The sequence below is a fragment of the Phyllostomus discolor genome, chromosome 2 (genome assembly GCF_004126475.2).
Source record: "Phyllostomus discolor isolate MPI-MPIP mPhyDis1 chromosome 2, mPhyDis1.pri.v3, whole genome shotgun sequence".
In the NCBI taxonomy this organism is placed as follows: Eukaryota; Metazoa; Chordata; class Mammalia; order Chiroptera; family Phyllostomidae; genus Phyllostomus; species Phyllostomus discolor.
In genome coordinates this window covers 115195277-115218424 of record NC_040904.2, presented here as the reverse complement: position 1 = coordinate 115218424, position 23148 = coordinate 115195277, and the positions used below count along the sequence as shown (strand labels likewise).

Below are 23148 nucleotides of genomic sequence, written 5' to 3'. Positions count from 1 at the left end.
AAATCACTATTCTTAAATCTCCTTTAATATCTCTTATGTGTTCTATGAAGGCAGAACTTGCCAGCAATAGAGACGCTGCTATAAAGAAATTATATTTAAATAATATTAAAATGTAGTTTTGAGGGTTGAAGTGACCAATTTTCTTTTCTGGCCTGGACAAACTTGGGGAAAATATCTTGTTTGAGATCTCAGCAATTCTGACATTAAATAAAAGCCAAGAAGGTTAATGGTACTAGGCTTTGTCAGTGTGCCTCTCTGGTCACACATTTGATGTGGTAAACTTATATGAAATTTTTTTTTCAAAGTTGCTACTCTATCAGCCTCCATAGGGCAGGACTTCAGGTGGATGAACATCTCAGAAATCCTTTGCTATCATTCAGTAGTATGCTGATGATTTAATTGAAAAAGCAAGGAAAGACATGTTAGGCTTATGTTACTTGGCCCACACTGGAATTAGATGCCATCATCAATATTTTTATTTTATGGACAGTGTGACTCAATTTAAAAGCAAACCATGTAGTACCAACATGTGGGCATTCACCAGTAGCTTTGTAGTGTTGACCAGGTGGAGACCAGCTGTACATCGGCCTTTTGTACATAGATTCACTTCTCACTTCAGGAATGTAAGGTTGAGAGGAAACCTTAGATTCAGTTCTCATCACAGCTGGTAAATAGCATGACTGGCATTGGACTGCAGCACCAGAAGCCATTTTGCTGTGTTCTCCATGCAGGAAGGTCTACCACTGGTGAAGATGAAAAGCATTGCATCTTCCAAGTGCAGCACTTTGTAACAGGTAGTTCATTGGAAGTCCAGTGATCCCCATCCATTACCAATGATATCCAGCCATTACTAGGACATTGGTTTTATCATACTGTCCCCAAATGTTATTTTGTTCAAAACCCCAAGTTTAACAGAAGAGTAGTCATCTGCCCACACAATGGATGTAGATAAACTTTTTTTTTTCATTTGGAAAATTGATTTTCTCTGATGCCTGTGTAGCAGCTGTTTCAACTTGTCCTTGAAGACGCTGGTTGTGAATGTGTAGAGGATTGGGTTCAAGGCGCTGTTCACTGGCAGGAAAAAAATGACTACCCAGGAAGTGATTGTGTCTGGGAAAAGAAACAAAGTGTGAAAAACATGTTTTTCATAATATTTTCATAACATTTTATAGTGCATACTATTTTTGAGTGGGCTGCCTCATTCACTTATGTTTTCTCTCACTGTATTGAAAAGTTCTTTGCTGGAAGAACTTTTATTGAAGTTCTATCGTTTAACTTTTCTGAATTTTAATAACTACTTTTTAGGCTGTTGTAAAGCTAAGTGAGAAGAAATATGTAAAAACACTTCATAAATTATAAATTGATGTATAATATGTTTTTCTTGCCTTTATAGAAACACAAGAAATTGAGGAAATACATGCTTAATCAGTAGAACAGCATTCAGGAAACTTCTGGTCCAGGGTCAGATGGACTGTGGTCTTAATTTCAGTTCTGGAGGGCTTATTGCCTTCATGTTTTCACCATCCTATACAGAAGGGACTCTGATAATTTGAAGAACAAAAACCAGTATGTTTCCAAACTTAATGCATTCCTTCTGTGTGGAGTTTTACAAATTCTAGTAGAATATACTGGGAAAAGATGCCACAAAAGGTTCTTTGTGAGGAGCAACTTTGTATTAGCTGACCATCTTTAGTTGAAAAAACATTTATTTGCCCTGGCTGGGTAGTTCAGTTGGTTAAAGCATCGTTTCTGTACCCCAAGTTTTGGGGTTCGATCCTCAGTTAGGGCCCATACAAGAAATAGCCAGTGAGTGCATAAATACGTGGAACAACAAACTGATGTTCCTCCTCACTTCTCTCTCTGTCTCTTCCTCTCTCTTCTCTCAAATCAATGAATAAAAAGTTTTTAAGAAAAAGCACTTATGTAATAATATGTTAAAAATACTGTGGAAAGATAATAAGGCACAGTTTGTACTCATGGACACATTAGAAACTAATGCTGACATGAGACAGTTCATCTGAGGCCAGTAAGTGAACTGCAAACAAAACTGAATGAATATTTCATCAGTGGAGTTGGATGAGAATGGGTTGGAAGAGGTGTGGAATGGTACCATGGAAGAAGGAATGTTTGGCTTAAACCTTGGAGGATAAAAAGGGTGTTTCATAGGCTAGAAACTTACAGGTTGAAAGTATAATCCAGGTGGAAGGAACAGTTTCAGCAAAGGCAAGGCTTAAAAGAATGTCAGAAAAGAAAGCCCAATAATTCTAATGGGCCTGGATCACAGAATGTATGAAGGTGGAGCAGGAGGAATAAAAATCATTTTTAATTGAATTTTTGTGGTGACATTTGTTAATAAAATTATATAGGTCTTAGGTGTTCAATTGTATAATACATTATCTGTATATTGCATTGTGCATTCACCATGCCAAGTCAAGTCTTCAGTCTTACTGCTACATCCAGCACTGGGACTTTATTCCATGAGCAATTGAAGCTAAAAGACACTTCAGTTCTATTGAATTTGAAATGTTAGGACATAACAATTGAAATGTTTGGGAAGTTGTGGTATACTGGAGACTGCTCACCAAAGTCCCCATCTGTCACCAGTAATTAACCCTGCTTTCCACATAACAACTGACTTTCCCCGAGTGATCTCACATATTCTTATGGCTTTGCTCTTGCCACCAGCAAAGCTCCAAAGTTGTCAGCCCTTATCTTCACTTCTACATCTCCCCTGGCTGGAGGGGCATCTATGCCTTGCTGTTAGATGAACTCAACTAATAGGTTGAGGGGATTGTGTGGATGGCAGGCAGACAAGCTCTCTCAAAATTCTGTGCACAAACCCGAGGGACATAGGTGTTACTTGTACAGTCATCACTGTTTTATGAGGGCTTCCCATGCTTTCTTCTCTGGATAAACTCCCCAAGTAGATTTGCAGAAGGCTGAAACAATAAATCAAATATGATCTCAAAACTGTTTCAGAGAGTCAGGCTAAAGCCCTGGGTGGCCCCTAGATGGGTAAGACTTCTAGGTCTCAGAAAATGCTTCAAGTACAATCTTAACTAATGACAGGTTGTTTTCTCTGATTCAAGTAGAAGAATGAGCAGGGACGCTGGCCTCTTGGATGAGGCACCTTCCAGGGAGCACCTAATGCTCTGAAGAGCCCAGTGTGAGGACCATTTGGCCAGGACCGTGACATATGGTTCTTAGTCAGGTACATGTGCCTAGGAATAACAGGGGCCTTTTCCAAAACACCCCTTTAGAGACCTCAGACCCCATGGACTAAATTCAGAGGCCTGAGATAGAACCTGGCCATGGATATTTTGATTTCTCATGTGTACTCTTGGCTATCTTGCTTAGGTAGAGGCAAGACAGTAAGACTTTTTCTCTTACTCTTTTTTTTATTATTCTTGTTTAGATCACAACACCGCCCAGTTGCTGTGTTAGAATACTGAGTATAAAACACTGAGGGAACTAATAACTGTTTATATTGAACTTGTAGGTATTTATGGGGAATTGTAAGGCACTGTGTTCTGACGTCTTCAAACAAGGGGCATAGACACATTTTCATATGTCAATGGGGATTAAAAAACTGTGGTTCATTTACATAATGAAATACTACACAGCAGAAAGAAAGAAGGAGCTCCTACTCTTTGCAACAGCATGGATGGAACTGGAGAGCATTATGCTAAGTTAAATAAGCCAGGCAATGAAAGACAAATACCATATAATCTCACTTATAAGAGGAATCTAATGAGCAAAATAAACTAATGAGCAAAATAGAACCAGAGACATGGAAACGGAACAGACTGACAGAATCCAGAGGGGAGGGGAGGGAGATAATTGTCAAAAGAAGGGGAACATGTCAAAGAACATATATGAATGACCCATGGACATGGACAATGGTGTGGGGGTGGACTGTGGGACTAAGGGGTGGTCTGGGGGGAGGAGGGCAAAGCGGGAAACATTGGGACAACTGTAATAGAATACCAATAAAAAAAGAGAGAGAAGGCACTGCATACTTGGGAATAAGAGAAGGGACAGACCTGGTATTTCCACTTGGAAGAGGGAAAGAATTTTAATTACAAACACAGGAATCCAGCAGATGGCATCAGAGAACACGATGAAAAAGAAACGGTTTGCAACAGCCACTTCTCTTCCAATGCGATGCCTCACTTTAGTAGTCTGCAAAGCTGTTTTTTTAATGGAACAGAACATAATACCATAGGAAAAGACAATGATGAGGAAAGCCAGCAAGTTCACACCTGTTGGAAAAAGCACAGCTTTTAACATCTCGGGAGTACACGTCAGCAGTGAAAATACTATGTTACTGAGATGTCTAACATGGTGCCTCTTACTCTGAACCTCCAAAAAGCACTCTTTTGTATCAGCTCAGTGCTACCCAGCCAAACCCTGAGTTCAAGGGTAAAAGCTTGAATAAGCTGAAGGAATGAGGTTTGTCAGAGCAGAAAGAATACTAGACTTCTGAAATTCATATTTGGGTATCATGAGGTAAATTTTAATTTTTTAAAGCAGGAAAAAGAACTACTTTTGTTTTTATCTCTCTGTGGATTCAAAGCCTTAAGGGATTATGGTAATCATATGTACATCTTAAAAAATAAGTATGACCTTATTCCTTTATATTATAAAAATAAATAAGATAACCTTGGAATATGAAGAAGATAATAGCTTCAGAAACATTATTCTTCATTTTCTGGAATTAAATAAAAATAATACATGGAACAAAAGTATACTTTTGGGATTTTTTAGATTGCTTATAGTCATTTAAACTAAAATTCAAAACCTTGTAGAATTGTTTTAGGAAAAAAGCAAGAAAAAAATTTAAAGTTTAACTATATGAATTACTCTTTTAGAGTTAAATGTATTCAGAAGATTCTCACTTAACATTATCCTGTAATGCTGACTTTTTACTCACTTTGTGATATTCCTGCTATAATAAAAATCCCAAGAGTGAACATATTATACCTTATGATGAACATAAAATTTGCATATAATATCAAAGTTGTTAAAAATGTTCATTTGACTTAGACTGTATGTAAGACTGGTGAAGTATAGGGGAAAATATTACAAATTCAAGGTATTCTGTTGTTTTTACTCAAAACTTTTCATTTTTTTATGGAATCTCAATATAAACCCATACAAGATTTTTTTAAAGATTGATTTATATTAGGTCTCTTGTCATAAAGTTGAGAATAAAATAAAATGACTGTTAAGATGATCCTCTGGCACACTGAAAACAGACTTGCAGGAAGGATCAAAGTATATCTTCTGAAAGCACCATAAGAATATGAGATATTAGCAGCAGGGGGATCTGGGTGGTGGGTATAGAGAAATTCTGCTATACTTGCAACTCTTTTCTAAATCTGATTTTTTCTAAAATGTAAAAATAATTTTAAAAATTGTATGTTCTTATATTCTTTAAGCAGAGAGTTGGACTCCTCAGAGAGAGAAAAGGAGAGAGAGAGAGGACTCCTCTGAGAAAGAGAAAAGGAGAGAGAGGGGGAGAGAGAGAGAGAGTCTTTTTATCTCTACAGAATAGATGGGAAAAAAACAAGAGCTAAAAAAAAACCCTTTTAGCTGACTCCCACACCTTAACTTCTTCTCACACCTTAACTTCTTTCACCTTTCATCTGATCTTACTCCCTGGCTTTGGGCCTCTAAGTCCTCTGTCTTTTCTTGAACACAACCTCTGCTTCACTTAGCTAATGCTTCCTTCTCCTGTGGGCCTCGGTTTGCATTCATTTCCCTGGGAAGCCTCCCCTGGTTCCCAGATCTGGGGCTCCTAGAACATGCTGTACTCTTCTTCATGCCCTTGTCAGCTTATGACCGTAAGATGTGTCTACTTCTCGTCATCCTGCTTTCTGACTGCAGGTCTATGAGGAAAATCTGTTGTATATCCAGTACCTGCAATAGTGCTTGGCCTATGATAAGTGCTTCATAAATTCATGTTGAATTAATGAATGTAACAATGTAATATAAAGTAACATAACATTGTCTGGTGCACATGAGGGAAGCTCTTTATGAAGTGCACCTGTGCTAGGAAGACCTTACAATATCCTAGGAAGGAAATATTTGTTAAAAAATAGCTATAAAATAGGATAGTATGTGAGGAGTATTATTAAAATTTGGCATATAGGTTTTTTTTATTTTTTAGAAGAAGAAGAGAAGGAATGAAGAACAGCTGGAGACAGTGACTAGGGCCATTTTGTGATGGACTTTCAGTGACAATTTAAACTTGACCTTGGTAGTTGCAAGGTGTCATTGAAGGTCTCTGAGCAGAGGAAAGCATAGTTCCTTCTGTCCTCAGGGAGTTTATAACAGTGGTAGGTACCACATGAATAGGAGAGAGGGGCCCAGAGGACAAAAGACCAGTTAGGGCTAATGTAATTCAGGGTTTAGTTAGTAAGGTTTTTAAAGGAAGGTGTTAGCAGTGGATTGAGAGTCTGGAAGAAATAGAAAAGGGAGGCATATTTGGATAAAAAATATTTGTGAAAAAGAAAAATAGAGCTTATTGACCAGTTAGATGGGAGAAAAATATAAGAAGAGGAAATTGAAATGATAATACTTTCATAAAGAGAGGACAAGGGAATGCCCTTAATTTTAAACAAGTGAGATACCTATTAGATGATGAAAAGGGTTTTTAGCCCTAAAGGGCTAAGTTTCTCCTTCATTTGTAACAGAGGGGACATGGTCTTATTTTCTTAAAAAATAGTGGGGATTGAAGAGTTATATGAAGTGTCCTTACATTGTTAACTTCCAAGCAGCATTTACCAAAGACAATAAACCTTCCTGGAATTTCCACTCAGATAATCTGTGAGTTTTCAGAATTTTATATTATTATTTATTTAATCATATCTAGACGGTAAAAAAAATAAGTTCAAGTAACTTGTAGTGTGAGAGGACAACTAAGTGACCTAGAATTCCTCTAGCTCATAGTCACTGTGTATAAATATGAAACCAAAGGTCTGACATATAGTAAATCATGAAATATTGACAGTATGCTTTTTCATGCTAAATCTCTAAAATGAAAAGTTTAATAAAAATTCTGTAAATACACAGCAAGAACTTTTTTTAAAAAATAGAGACAGACTTATCTATATTTGTTTACTTTCTGAGATGAATAAAAATGCTTTTGCGAAAATTTATGGTATTTCTATCAAAATTGCATTTGTCCAGAAAATAAAAAAATATAATTTACCTAGGAAAATTCCAAGAGAATACCCTTCACTTCCAATATCTTCGGTTTGGTCATAATAAAGTGGAAAACATACTCCATTTTTTCCATAAAAATTTCCAAAATAATCCTTGTTTGAAAATGGAATCACAGCTATTACAAATCCCACAATCCAGATGCCAATGAGGATGACAGAGGTCTGCTGTTTTCCAGGACGAATGTTACTGAAGGGAAAGACAATGACTAGGAACTTCTCCAAAGTCAAGTACGTCAGCAGCAGGACAGAGACTTCAGTGGACAGCATGGCCAGGACTCCCATGAGGTGGCACTGGAAACTCTCCATCCATAGCAATGCATACTTCTGGTACTGCCCACGATATTTTATATCAAAAAAGCCAATGAAGAACAAGTAAACACCCATAAGACAGTCTGCACCTGTTAAGGAATGGATATAGGGTATGTTAGTAGTTCCTAGCATTTGTTTTTGTTTTCTGATTAGGTCTTTTTCCTTATCCTATATTAAGTGAACTAATATAAACACAGTACTACAACAGTACTTCAAAGACAAAGGACTTGAAGAATGCATTATTTCCAAGTACCACACTGCATCTTAGTTTTATAATTTAATAAAAAAGTTTTGGGGGTGCTAATTAGAGGTAGCTTGATTTTAAACAGCAAACAAGTATTACATATTTAATGAAAAGAATAATTTTCTGGGCTTGAGTAGCATGGGTGTGATTGTAATTGAGGGTTAAACTAAGTTTAATTTTATAACTCACAACCTGTCCTCTGGAATCCATCCCTTGACTCTTTGGCTCCCTGTTACCCCATTTCCAAGACACCCCCAAGGTGGGTTCTAGATTCCTGAAAACTCATACAATTTACAACAGAGCAATCATAGATAATAGCACCATCATACTTTTTTAAAAAGTTGCCTGACATATATAATCTATATTAAATGTCATTGGTTGGAGGCCAGCATATATCTAGTTTATAGCTCACAGAATATATCCTAGATCTGTATAGATAGGAAACATACTTACAACAAAGGATTTTGATGGACATAGCGTGAGTCATGTTTTCAGACTTAATGAAAGATCTCATGCCAATGACAAAAAGATTTCCAAAGCAGGTTATGAAAGCTATAACCCAGACACATATTCTGAGGATATTGTTAGCCAAGAGGTCCTCAAATGAAGAAATGCCGTCAGTCAAGGGCATACATATTCGGACATGGGGAGCATAGGAGCAGTATCGAAAGTTTTTGAAATAACTAAAGTTAAAGGGAAAAAACAGAGTCACTTTACAGCAATGACACAGAAACCACAGCTGCAATCCCATCAGGGCTGCAGCTTTCTTAGGCATGCAACTTCACTAGGTCTGCTTGTTTTTGTTTAACAAACATTATGTAATTTAAGAGTTCTTCATGAAATATGTTACTCTAGGCAGGGTGCTTCTTTTAAAAATAAACCTGAAGAACATAGAAATGTGTGGCTTGTCTGAAGTGAGTCAGGGGAGGACATGAGAATTCGAAGTCCCCATCATGTGGAATTATTCTCTAGGGTGCTGTAAAAAGTACATTGTCTTTGTTAAGTTGATCTTGAGCAAACATTCAGGGGCTTGAATTTGGGATGCAAAGGACCTATGGTAGCTCACTGAAAACATTCCTGTCTTGTACATAGTTTTAAGTATACTCACTTAAGCGTGCCTCATTATCCCTGGCAGGAAAAAAGCATTTCTGAGACTAGAAAAACTCAGGCTCACTGAAGCCAGGAGGAAAAGTAGCTGCCTGAAACACAATTTCTTCCCAGAGACCAGAGAGATTTTATTTCTATTTATGACCCAGGTGTGTAGAATGGCCCAGCATTTGAGTTGGGGAGGTTGTCTGGCTTATTGCCATTTCTCAGACTTGTGTGTTTAGGATTTTCTCCCATAAGACTTTTTCTGTTCTTGTTTTACCATGTCTTTTAGTTCATCTCTTTTCTTCTAATTCTTTTTGTTTCCCTCCCCATCCAGTTGGTAGACCAGCAAGTTAAAAAAAAAAAGCTTGATTTTGCCACAGTTTCAAGGCCTCTGGAGATGGGACCACTGGCTCCCCAGATTCTGCTTACTTCCTCCACTTCCAGTCTCACTCCACCCAGACACACAGGCCTTCTAATCCTCACACTAGCTAGCTCACTTCTTCCTCAGTATGGTGCTTTTGCTTTTCCCTCTGCCTGGAAGATTCTTCCCTCTTCCCTCTGATACTCAAGGCTTCTCTCTCTCTCCATTAAGGTTCGCTAGAATGTTGCACCATTTTGACTTCTCTTTGAACCATCCCTCAACCCTTTTATCTGGCTGTACTTGTTTTCAGAGCATTTATTAACTATTTGTTTGTTTACGTGTGTGCTTTCTGGTTCTAAAAGTCGCATGAAAGCTCCATGGGGCAGACACTTCTCTCTCCTGGTCATCCTGTGTACTCAGATTTAGAACAATACCTAGCACATGGGAAGTACTTAGCAAACACTTCTTAGATGAGCAAATGAATGATGCATAATTTAGTACTGGGATGTCAAGTAGAATCATTGGAGGCAATCCCTGCCCTGTGCAGCTTACAGTCTAGTTTCCCCATATCATCTACCCAATTAAAGGAACTTGACATATAATTCTCTTGTTTTCTCCTCCTTCCCTGGAGTCCCAGGCACACACTTGACCTCTTGGTTCTTTTAGGAATTATGTCCACTGTCTTCAGGTAGAGCCAGTTAGGGTCTCTCAGTGGTTTGGCCTCTCCTCCCACTGTGACTGTGGCCCTGGTTGGCAGGTGGAAAGGTGGGGGCGGTAGTGTTTCAGTGAGTGTGGATAGGGAAAATGAAAGAAGAACTAGGCCACTTTGTAGGAACTCAAGTTAACATATTTTCTGTTAGTTGTTGGGTCCTTCTGACTTCAAACTAACGTTCTCTATTGAGTTCTAAATAGGTTGAATTTCTCTATTCTAAGACCTCACATTCTGCCTGCAACAAGGGAATGAGATCCTCCTTCAATATTTATCTACTAGTGCCACAGAAAGAAAAATTGTGAAAACCATATGAGCATGCATTGAACACTTGTCCTTTAGTAATTACACCTATGGCACATACACAGACAAAATGTTTTCCCAAAAGAGCACCTTCACACCAACCATTTCAGCCACTCGCTGCACCCAGCTTGTAAGCTTACTTCGAATTCTCCCTATTGTTGTGGATAACAATGGTTAATTTTTGAAATCATGAATACAGAAATTACACAGTTGATAAAGAAATAATCATGTCATAAACACATATATTAACACAACTTACACAGTGCACTTTAGTCAAATATATTCAAGTGACTTATCAAAAACTACTATAAAGATTAATTACCTCCATTTTGAAGTGCACTTAGTAACAGTAACAACACCTGGAATTTATATAAGCACCTTTCTTCCTAAGGGCTCAAATCTTAGAGCAGCCAACTGCTCATTCATGAGAGGTGAATTAATGTTCCCAGGTCTCCTGAGTACCATTGAGCCAATGACTTCATCTGGTGTAATGTGTGGCATTTTGGTACCCTGATCTCTTATTGGGCCTCAATTGGATAAACAGCGTATTTCCAGAGAGAAGTGTCATTCATGTCGGCACATCAAATATTGAATTCTATTTGAACAGGGACCAAAGGTGACAAAATTAAAAAGTTCTCAATAAAAAGAGTTTTCTTGCACAAAAACACATTGCAGTGACACATGAGACAGTCTACACTAGAATAACTGCAACATTCCATCATGCAGCCTTCTCTGTTCTTTTGTACATACATACATGTGAGAAAGATTCCTCATGGGCTGAAACATGTGTGTGTTTATATTTGGAATCTCTATCCTTTCCAGGTCTCTGGAAAACAGGAACAACAGGTTTCATGTTTTTAGGGTTTCACTTTTTAGTAATTGCATTCTTTGTCACTTTGTAAATATCACCCTTCAAAACCTTATATTACCAATTTAAAGTAGGATGAGAATTTTACGGCAAGCTATCTTAGAAAATTGCCATTTCTCTTTATGCACCCTGTACATTGGAGCTCTTTTGTCACTTCCTATGCAGAATTATATTACTAATACAGCACTGTCATTCATTTCTTTGGTTTAAAACAGCAGTGGTGATTTGTGTAATTATGAACTTGGCTCAATAGTCTGATTTTAGAACCCATAGCATATGAGTTAGAAGGTTTGTGACAGGAGCTGCTAACCAGAGAGCATCACTAAGTGAGTTTGTGAGAATCTGAATTTTAATACAGTCATTTTTTTCTGGCCTGTGTGTCTTCATGGGGAAAACCAAGGAATCAAGAAGAAAAGCCCCAATTCAGGACAATTATTTTCTAAGACAATCATGGAAGGCATGATCTTTTCATTCTTCCAGCCCCAGAAGCTGTCCTTGGAGGGCTCCAATGGTAACCTGTCTACTCATCATTTCTCCACATGCTTCTTCAAATATGAGTTCTTTGGAGACCTCTTTAGGGTGGCATGAATTAAGGGAGTACAACAGTTCTCAGAAACCATGGATGCAGAGAAGGCAATCTCAAATGACAGAAGACTTTCACTTTTAAGGTTTACTGTGAAAAGGTGTTTGACTCTCACTCCATGTCTTTTTGACTAACCTGAATAAGGATTTTTCAACATGTCCTGACTTTTCCTTTGCCCGGTGAATCCTTCACAGAGAAACCACCTTGCTTTTTGGTTGTCAGAAACAAAGCTCAGAGGAGATACACTGCTACTGAGTCCTCACAGGGACGCCCCCGCAGGAAATGCTGGAATCCTTTTACAAGAATTTCCCCTCTTTTTTCTTTTGCTCTCTAGCTTTCTCCTGGATTTATTATAGATTTAGCTTTTTGTGGATTGTGTGATTATTTGACTAACAGCCTATAGTTTCCAAAAGAGCAGAAGTCACTATATCCTGAGTGTCTAAGACAGTGAGTGCTATGAATACATTGGTGGCCAATAAATGTTAAATAAATATGTAAATGAATCTTTAGAAAAAAATACATGAGACGACAGAGAAAAAATGTAGAAAGAAAAGTTTGAAGTAAATAGTTACAACTTTGACTTTTCAGAAAGGTATGACATTGTAACTTGATATTTTGCCTCTCAGAATTCAGTATGTGGTGAGTGAAGGAAAGAGTCATTTTATTCACACTTTGTCTATTCATATGTTTAAAAACAATGTATTATTTATATATTTTGTTTTTTAATATTGTAGCTTCTTGAGAGCAACAACTGAGTCCTTTACAACAGTGGATGCTAACTAACAGCTGTTGAGAGAGAATTTATATCTTGCATTTATTTTCAATAGAAAGCTATGTAGCAAGAATAAAAAGTGACATTAAGTCTTAGTCTTTGGAATTAAATAAAGAAAGACTTTAGGCTGAGACTGGGTGATATAGTATGTCTTCTGTGTAAAACCAAAGGATAACTGGCAGAGCTGTTGACACCATTTGCAGCCTAATGTAGTTGAAATTTTAAATTACTAAACAAAATTAAGTGTCTGAATAGTCATCTTATGGGATAGTAGTTTCCTACACTGATTGAAAAGTAACAAGCATTCTCTGTAGACTGATAGCAAGTTGATTACCATAGGGAAAGGAAAGGGAAGAAGCAGGAAGTCTTCCACAATTTGTTCTTCACCAAAGTTTCAGTAACAAAACAGTTGCAAATTTAATTCTTTGTGAAAACTGCAAGATGAGATTTTTCCATACGAATCAGGTGTATTTCTAAGTAAAGTACATCCACTAAAATAATAATCAACATTCTGTCATATTTCACTTACAGAGACTGAAGTTGTTTAAGGCTTTCAAACTGGTTCTTGTGGAGATACAAGAGAGGGTTGGATGACAGATTCCTTTTGTACCATTAGCGAGAAGAAAGAAGGAAGCATCAGGATGTTATTACTTTGGAAGCTTAAGATGCTAGCATTTAAATCTGATAACAGTGGTAAGAAGAACTTACAGTTTTTGTAGAAGTTTCAGGTCTTTAAAAATGTGGGCTGGTAGCTCCTTTATCAGATTGCTAGATAGGTCCCTGTTGGTGACAGTGAAAATCCAAAGCAATTACATTGGAAATAAGTGACATGGTGATTGCTCCTCACAAGTTTCATCATCCGTTTGACATAATAGAAAATATGATTCAACTTAACCAACCAGATAACTTGTTATACAACCAAGTCATGTGAGTTGGCCAAATGGATATGTTTTCCAACACTTTCAGACATGTGACATTTTGTTCTTGCAGTTCCTATCTGTAACTTCCTTTCAGCCCCTTTCCAACATATTCCCAATTTGGCTTCAATATCTACTTTCATTAATTTCATCTGTTTTAGGTACTCTTTGTACATTTTGACCATTCACTGTTTTGTGATCCTATTGGTTCATATATGTGATATCTTGCTTATTTAACTATATGATAAGATTTCTGTGACCAAGACCTATGCCTTGTATTCATTTTACATTCCAACTAAGACAGCATTGTTGTGTACACTGTATCTGTCCAGATAATCTTGAGCAGGTAAATTCACATATTTTTCATCTATTTTTATATGCTACTTTTTAAAAATAAGAAATTGAGAATTCAGAACTAAATATAACAGGGCTATCTGAGCCAGAAAGATCATAGGGAAGTATTTCTGCAGGATGAGGAAAAGATATTTGTTAGGATCAGTAGGAATCAAGAATCTTTAAGAATTCAAAATGCCCTTCTGATCCAGATGTGAATATGTCTAAGAATTAAACAAAAGATCTCATTTATGCTTTGGAGCTGCTGATAGATATGTGGGAGATATAAATATCTAAGATTTAGGTTTTTCTTTAAAAGTCTTATAACTTTTGCTGGCTGGGTAGCTCAGCTGGTGAGAGTATTGTCTCAATACACCAAGGTTGCAGGTTTGGTCCTGGGCCAGGGCACATACAAGAATCAGCCAATGAATACATAAATAAGTGGAACGACAAATTGGCATTTTTCTCCCTTTCTTTCTCCCTCCCTCTCTCTCTCTAAAAATCAATAAATAAAAAATTTAAAGAAACTTAAAATTAGAGCAAACAGCTCAATTATAAAACAAGGCAAGAACGAAACAAGTGGTATTACAGAAGTACAGGCACAAAGCAGAGGAAAGAGTCCTCGAACTTGGTCTGGGAAATGGGGAAGAGTCTGAACAAAGCTGGAGGATTTTCATAGGTGGGACAAAAGGATAGCAGCCTTTCAGTGCAAGGTTAAATTACACAGGATCAGAAAAACAGATGCTCAGGAGTCAACTCAGCTGGAGTCAGCAAGTGATCTAATGTGAGTGGAGGATAGAAAGTATGGGATGAATACGATGGGGCCTGAAAAAGTGCATGGAGACAAAATGGGAGGGCCATGAGTACTTTCTGAGGATTTCCAAGAGTAGAGCCCAGGCATCAGAACTAAGGAGGATGGTCATAAACACAGCACATTCCTGGTGCTGGTCTGGAACTATCACATTGGAAGTTCATGGTGGGGGGTTGGGGTAAGGGAGCCATGCATTTAAAATCAAAGCTGTGAGTTTTCTGACATTAACATTTGAGAATTATGTGGAGGACTTGCTAAACAGCATGCAACAGGGGAGTATTAAGCGGGAGAGTGGCATAATATGTTGTGGGTTATGGGATGATGTAAATCTGTTAGAATCATGAAAGATAAGCTGAGAAGACAGAGTCAGAGGAGGGTACCAGCAGGATGCTTTAATCCTGGAATAGCTGATGAGGGTTCAAGGCAAGGCACTGACAGGGCTTGTGGTCTTGTAGGACAAGAAATATAAAGAGAGAAGAAAAGAGAGCTATCTTTGAGTCTAGCTGTAGTGAAGGGTGCTGACACCAGTAAGATGGGGAGTCTAGGGAAAGAAGCTGGCAGTGGGGTAAGGGTTGTTTGTAAATTGTGTTTTTTAATCCTTACCTGAGGCTATGTTTTTTATTGATTTGAGAGAGAGAGAGAGAGAGAGAGAGAGAGAGAGAGAAACATACATATGAAACAAAACATGAGTGGGTTGCCTCCTATATGCGCCTGACCAGGGATTGAACAGGTAACATTTTGGTGTATGGGATGATGCTCCAACCAATTAAGCAATCTGGCCAGGGGTGTAAATTTAGTTTTAATAGATTGCTCTTGTGGGACCATTGTGATGTCCAAGTGTACAGGTCCTGCCAGCTGGGAAATCTGATCTCGTGCTCCAAATGGGAGGAGCATACCTGGGTCAAGCCACAGAAGGAAAGCTTCAGGTGAGCACGGGTTGGAGACCCTGACAACAAAGCAAGATGACAATGATCTTGTATACCTAGAAAATGTTTTTCAAATTACACTAAAAAAGGAAGAGCGGTCTTATGGGGGGAAAGGACTTCAGTGGCCTCAAGGAAGGGAATTTTATTCCTCCCCAGGAGGGGGTTGGTGTCATGAAGGCATAGTAAAATTATTTAACATTTTTATAAACTCAAGAAATATAAATGCCTTGTTCAAGTTAGTTCCATTAACTTCTGAATTTCTTTTGTCTTACTGATGCTATGTGTATTAAAACATGATTATTGATGGCCTTAAAGAAGCAAGCTAGTGTCTCTTAATTGGGCTCTTTTACTTGGGGTGGGGGCAGATAGCTCTGCCAAAGTATAGAGTAAGAGGAAGATTAGGAAATTTTTCAAATTGTGGACTTCATATCACTGTTTTCTGAAGTTTGTACATAAACCCACTCCTATTTGCCCTTAGCTGCTCTTTGTCTCCCCCAGACCCCATATCCACCCCTCAAGTTCTGACCAGGGACACTTGTGAGAAATGAGTGAGCTCTTTTGAGTGAACTGCCTTTAATTTTTGTAATAAAATGATATTTTTAATTCTAATGCAGTGCCTTGCATACACTAGGTACTTAATAAATATTTATGGATTTGATACTCATGAATTAGATTGAAATATCTAAATTATTCATGAATTATTTTTCAAATTACTCTTACTTAGTTATTTTTCCCAGCCTTTTTTGGATATCAAAAGAAGGTATAATTAATGAAGGAAATGTTAATTAAGAAATTAATTTCTGTTAGACCTCAGATTAGAGGGAGGAGCTCTCTACCCTAATTGTCACTATTTACAACACAGTTTTAACTTCCAACAATACACAATTATGTGGGTGATAATGAATTAATAGCAAGAAAGATGCTTTTTCAAAGGCTTAGGTCTACAAAACATATGTTTGAACAGAACAAGTTCCATGAATTCTCTGAATTTTTTTCAATGAGCTTACGCTTCATTCTTGAGTTCAGTATTTGCTTCATCTGCTCTAGAAGTCATAATTTCTCAAGAAATAACACAATCTTGGTTCCTTTGTGTAGTTAGAACTCATTAATACCACTTTAGTTAGTTAATTCATTCAGCAAGCATTTATTGAGAATTAACTATACTTTAGCCATTACAGATAATGATCTCTGGCTTCAAGAACCTATAAAAATTCACTCATTCCCAAGCACACACATATACAAAATTACCCAAAGAAAACAGGCAGGGAAATTAGAGTAGGCTAAATCCATATTAAGTTCTCTGTCTAATTTTAATTTTCTCTTGATTTTAATATAATATTTGTTTTCTTAATGGATTTTTAATATCCAGCAGTCTACAGGATTTTGATTGCTATGAGTGGAGAAGCAGTCTCACTGGTCAGTTAAATTTATCATCTTGGAAGAAGCAATCATATTTTCCTAGTAGACCATGCTACTTACAGTTCTCCTAAATTTTTTAATGAAGAAAATGTCTTCTCTGGAACAAAATCAATTTGATTTCTAGGCAGAAACCTGTAAGACATGGTGAGAGTCAGCACTGCTGGTTGGTGTCTGGTGCAGTAACCATTTCTCATCAGGACAGGCCATTGTTCTGGGTAGACTTTCCTCAGACTCTTTTGAAGTCTCAAAGTGAGGTGGGCTCTGGAAATAAGGCTGCAGTTTTGCACTGAGATGTCTACAAGCCCTCTGTAGGGAATGCTGTCACAAATTGTTTGGGGTGCTGAGTGTGACCTATAAAGCTACGCTTTGTTTGGATCTCATTATTTTAGAAAGTGCTTTTTCCCCCCAAATACACACAAGTAATGTCAGATTTGGACCCTGTTAATAATTCTTCAGAAGGCCTTTAGATGCCTTTAAGATGCACTCCTTAGAAGAAGGTCAGAAAGAGCAAAGCTTGAACCAACCTTGTAGCAGTTTCTGGGGTCACAAGCAAATTTTAAATTTGGTGGGATCATAGTGGTTTTACATTCTCTTTGCCTATAAGCATAATCCCCTAAGAGAAATGGCAGAAAGTGAGGGTCAGCCACCACTTACTTGCCTTACAGAGGTGCCGAAGGAGAGATAATAGGTATGAAAGTGATGTCAAAGCTACGTGGAAGTATAAAAGAGAAGGTGTTGATGTACTTTATGTAGTTTTCCAGTGTACTCTCTCATCAACCTTGAGAAAAAGAATAAATTCTTTGCATCTCCTGAGGGGGATAGCCTCTTTTTTATTCAACATCCTTACCTGCAATCTGATTGATAAATGTGCAACCTGGCAAACAGTCTTAGTTTGTTGGAGAACAGTGGTTTAACTACTTCAAATGGTTAGACTCCAACTTTTCTTCTCCAACCACCCACCCATCTAACCAACTAACCAACATTGTTAAGGATTTACTCTATATAGCTAATTATGATTAAAACAAAAGCAAAGCTTTCCAGTACAAATATGCCAATTAACCAACCCATCTGCCTTCTTGCACCCATAAAAAGCATAGTCAACAATTAGAATCACCAATCAGAATCTTTGGCTCATCAGAACACTTTAAATGTTTTTTTCCCTTAGAATTAAAAAAAATTTTTTTGAAAGAGACATCATGTGATAAGTGTCATTGGCAGTAACAATCACTGGGTAGCTAACCACTTTCACGTACATTATCTCATTTTGAAGACCATGGGTTTAAGCACCAGTTTAGAAGAAAGAATGCAGAGAAACAGTGACTGTCCTCAGAAACAAGGAGAGCACCCAAAGACCTACATGGTGGCAGCTAAACATAAAGTCTTGGACTCCTGTGAAAATAAATCAAGCCACATGTGCATTTTCAAGTACTGCAGTCTCAGACCAAGGCTGTAAATAAGATACTACTTTAAATTCCTCATCAATATTTTCATTTGATTTCCAAATCTAGTGGGTATCACATCATTTACGGAAGTCCATTGCTTACTTACAGCACAGTGAGTGCATCGCATGACAGAAAGCTGGAATTCGTAAGATACTTTATCCCATTGCCTTCCAAATCCCTAAAGGCATAGAGGAAAAATATTTTTAATATTTTTGCATAAATCATATGCCTAGAGGTACTTTTTTGTTAATATAACTGTTCTGAATTTATTTTTACTTCATTGCAATTTTTATGCTTCCCTTTAATTATTGCAGGGTTAATATAATTCATATTATGCTTATTTTCTCCTTTTAGTTGATGTTAGAATGTAATGAAGTCAAGGAAAAGAGCAGCCCAACATTTCAGTGAGTATCTATCTATGCTGGATACCACGCTATTGATTATCCTAATTTTGCCCCTGTAATAGCAGTAACTACCATTTATTGGGCTTTTACACTGGCAGGTACTACTCCGAAGACTTAAGTTAGTACTATCACCTCCACCCTGCACCCCTCCCACAATTTTATATGTGAGGAGTATGAGGTTCTTGGAAATTCACTTTTCTTTTGCTTACACAGCTGCTAAGTGGTAGAAGTGCCCTTCTACCCCAGATCTGTCTGATTGTAAAGCCTAGACACTTAACCATGGTGTAATAGGTTGTTACATGTTACATCTGCCAATATTGTCATTATTTTGCTGAAGGAGAAACTCAGGCCAAAGTTATCTTCCAAATCCTGAATGTCAGAGGCAGGATGTATGTCCTGATCTGCTGGAAGGAGAATCACCACTCTTCCTACCATTCCTTAGAGAGCCATCTATGCCATAAGGGCCTTTTGATAGTAGGCCAGTTCAGGGAAAATCAACAGCTTAGACACTAAACTGTATCATCTTAAGGGCATTGAGTCCCCGGATTTCACATGAGAGGAGATCTGGAGGACTTTCCCAGTGCAGAAAAGGCTGCCTGTGACCACACTGCCTGTCTCAGGAGGCCATGAGGATAAACATGACAGAGAATGGTGTGAAGAGGTAGTGAAGCCATGAGGAATTTTCATGAATGTTTAACTAAGCATTGGTTGAAAGGTAATGAAGAATGAAAATGATGTGGCACTTTTACTATGGTGTGTTAAGCACCTCTTATGTGTCAATCATAGTGTTATTGCTGGGGTATAAGATCATAGGTGGGTTTCTGCCCCCATGGAAGTTCTGAAAGCGTAGGAGACATTCAGTAATCTGGTGGCACAATGAAAATAGTACTGTGAGGTAGATGTGCAGGGCAGAAACTGGTGGCAGAGTGGAAGTCTATTCTTAGTGTAAGGGGAGCACAGAGGCAGCCACTGAAATTGATTGGTGTGTCAGGGCTGGCTTCCTGGAGGTGATGATTAAGAGAACTTTTGAAGGAAGCTGGAGTTAGGCAAAAGAATGAAGGAGCAGTGTGTGCTGTAGGCAGGGACTACTAGTGCATCTGGAAGGAAGGCACAGGAGGGGAGGGAAAGTGACTAGATGCGGTGAAGGACGGAAAATCATGGGTCACAGTGCTCAAGAGGAAGTTTGAATTTTACCCTCACACACTTTAGGATTCTCAAGATTTTTGAACCAGAAGTAACAGAATCAGGTTTTAGCTTTGGGGAGAAGAGCACAGATAGACTTGTTATATAATGGTGAATTCACTTCTGAGATAGTTTCCTTAATCTGTGCAAATAACAAATTAGTGTCTACATGCATACTCACACCCAGTTGAGTTGAGGCATTTGGGCACACATCTTCTTGGGAAGGGCTTCTAAATAGTTATTGACCATAGACCTGTATACAAAGAAGATATTAATTAATATTGTATACCTGGAGCTAGTATAAACAATATAGGATTGTACACTAACTTTACTTAAATTAAAAATAAAAGTTTAAACATGAAACAAAATAGTATGGCATATTAAGAACAGTTTTTGACTATTTCCACAATGTGGAAACTTGCATGCTAAAATTGATATATTAGGATAAAAGCTGTAAACATAACTTCCTCTTCAAAATGGTCTGTAGATATTTGTGTGGCACAAATAAAGCAACAGATGTCAAAGAAACCATGAATGCATCAGTATGACATGTAACCTAGAAATAAATACTATACAGTTTAATTTTATGAGAGGAAACAAAATATATATTAGGCAATACTTTTGAAGGTCATGATAATTGTTCTTGTGAACTCCAAATTTGCAATCATTTCTAGTATTATATATCTAAAGTTTTTTCTTAAGAGAAATATTAATCATTTATAATAATAAAGGGGCACACTGGAACTGGCATTAAATCTAAGTGATATAGGGGACATTTGGGCAAAGGAAACAACTCATGAGCACGTTAAGCTGCACAATTAATTTGTGATATTGTAGTCCCTTCTGACAAATGGAAAAATAATGATGCTATATGATTAACTGCAAAGGTACATAAAAGGCTCCTGCTGATAGATCATTCTAGTCTATTAATAAACAGTGACAATGTAATTATGGGAATTGCTCTGTTGGTAGGACAAAGATTTTGGCATTTTCAGTGACTTGCTGGCCAAAGGCACATTTTTCTCTATTAAAAATGTAGTTGGAGGCTAAACTCCTGGGAGATTTTACTCAGTTTAAATTAAGTTAGGAGATAAAAATGAACACTGTCTTTGGCCAACCACTACAAATATAAACATGCCTTAGGACTAAAGGAAATACAAGGAGATCCGAAAACAATCAGTCGGTAGACTAAAATATAGCCTGAGCCTTGGCCGGGAAGTGGCAACAGTAATTGTGACTGGAAATACAGGACAGGTTTCAACTAATAAAAATTGTAGTGGGCTTGATTTTTCTAAAGTTGTTTTTATAAGCTGGTGTTAGATGTCATTGCAATGTATAGACAGGTGAATTGGAAGGGAGGTAAATACTTACAAGAAAAACAAGGAACTTAATCCAGTGAATAGCTGCTGTGAAATTCTGGTTATTGGATTGTCATCTAGAATTCTGACAAAACAGATCACAAACATTTCCAATGTCAGAGACATTTTTGAAGTAAAACCAGAAAAAAAACTAAAAGGCCTGTGACAATTTTGCCTCTGCCCAACACCTGCTGTTTCCCTTCCTATTCCTTCACACTGGGGCTCACTCTCCTTCCTGAGAACCTCCCCTTCATCCTGGGGGCAGAGCAGCTTTTCCCCCAAAAGCCCATCCCTGCACTGAGCAAGTCCATCCTGATGGACTTATGGACCCAAGTTTTACCCTTCGCCTCTGGTCATGTGAGTCTCATACAAGCTACACTTATTCATTGGCTAAACTTGGAATTCCTAAATGCTTTAACCCACTACTTGACTGAATGAAGAATTAATTTAAAAATTTTTTTAGGATATTACAAATGGTTCTGCAGTTTCACAATGTTTAAATGATATATTTAGTAATGTTTATACAAATAAACTCATTAGGAGCTGGGATAGTGAAACAGTGAAAATATTTATATATTCAAATCACTGCTTTTAAGTATATATGGCACTTCCTAGAAAAAATTAGACTAATATGCCTTCTTTTCTCTTCTTATATTTGAAGCCAAGTACTACCTCCTCTTATTTCCAGCAGTCCCTGAGGATCTAGAGAAGAAAGCAACATCAAGGGCCTGCTATATGCTGGGTGTGATGCATGTAGTGCTTTACATACATCATGTGAGCCAGTCCTCACAACATTACTCTTAGAAAGATATTATTATTTCAGTTTAAAAATGAGGAAAAGAGGCCTAAGAAGATTAAGAAAATCACCTGCAACATTAGGCCTGGCACCACAGCATACACATGGGTCTGGATGAAGCTGAGGCCCTGACCTTTTCTATCAGACCAGGTCTACCTATGGAAAATGGGCAAATGGACAGAGAGCACCTTCTAACTGCCCTTTGTTCATTTTCCTGGTGAAAAAATGGACATCTGATGTGAGATATCTTGGGATGAGGCTGGTGGCTTAGCCTTGAACATGGTGACAAACCACTGGCCATATATTCAGATTTCTCTATGAATGCTCTGGAAATCCAAAGAGTCTTTAACTTGCTTACTTTCTAGGTCAGTGGTATTCCACAGAGGATGACTTCTCTGGGGGACATTTGGGAGTGTTGGAACACATGTTTGGTTGTCACATGCTGGGGGTGAGTACTATGGGCATCAATTGAGGTAGAGGCCACAGAGGCTGCTAAACATCCTACAATACAGGAAACACCCCCTTCCCCCAATTAAAGAGTTATCTGGGGCCAAATGTCAATAGAGCTGAGGTGAGAGATGTAACCACAGGTAAACACTAGGTGGACAGAAGGGTTAGCAAGCCCAGCTCTGGGCTCAGAAGGCTATCTGGAAGGGCATGGCATGAGTTTTCTTTCATACAGTTGTCACTTGTTGTATCATTATCTGAATTGCTTGAGTGAAGTGCTCCAGATTACGTTACAACCAGAAAAATAAGAATAGTAAAGAAGACACACAAATAGATGGGTATTGCGAATACCAGTGTTTATCATTAAGACTGCGATCCTTTCTGAGGCAGGAAAAGCTGGAATACTTACAGCCAAGTTAGCTGATGCAGGTCCTTGAACACTCCAGGTCTGAGGGCTGTAATGCAGTTGTGGCTGAGATATCTGCAAAGAGCATGAGTGAGTGAATTGGGCAAACTCAAGAATGATGATGAACATGAAGTGGGGGGCACCTGTTTCTAAAAGCGTTTTACTGAGGGAGGATGCTGAACGGAGGGGGAACCAAGTGACAACAGGAACCATAAGTGCAAGGCTGTGGCCAGGACC

The 23148-nt window shown here is 37.9% G+C and overlaps 1 protein-coding gene across 1 annotated transcript in view; it reads right to left on the bottom strand.

Moving 5' to 3' along the window:
* Positions 1–850: 850 nt before the first annotated feature.
* Positions 851–23148, bottom strand: part of RXFP2 (relaxin family peptide receptor 2) — a 35985-nt gene continuing 13687 nt past the window's right edge. The window contains exons 8-19 of the mRNA XM_028533304.1: positions 22915–22986; positions 21276–21347; positions 20086–20157; positions 18425–18496; positions 16937–17008; positions 13179–13250; positions 13000–13071; positions 11002–11073; positions 8236–8465; positions 7217–7627; positions 4044–4262; positions 851–1110 (exon numbers count right to left, since the gene is read on the bottom strand). Coding sequence (XP_028389105.1) covers positions 851–1110; positions 4044–4262; positions 7217–7627; positions 8236–8465; positions 11002–11073; positions 13000–13071; positions 13179–13250; positions 16937–17008; positions 18425–18496; positions 20086–20157; positions 21276–21347; positions 22915–22986 — 1696 coding nt within the window. The remainder of the gene's footprint in view (positions 1111–4043; positions 4263–7216; positions 7628–8235; positions 8466–11001; positions 11074–12999; positions 13072–13178; positions 13251–16936; positions 17009–18424; positions 18497–20085; positions 20158–21275; positions 21348–22914; positions 22987–23148) is intronic.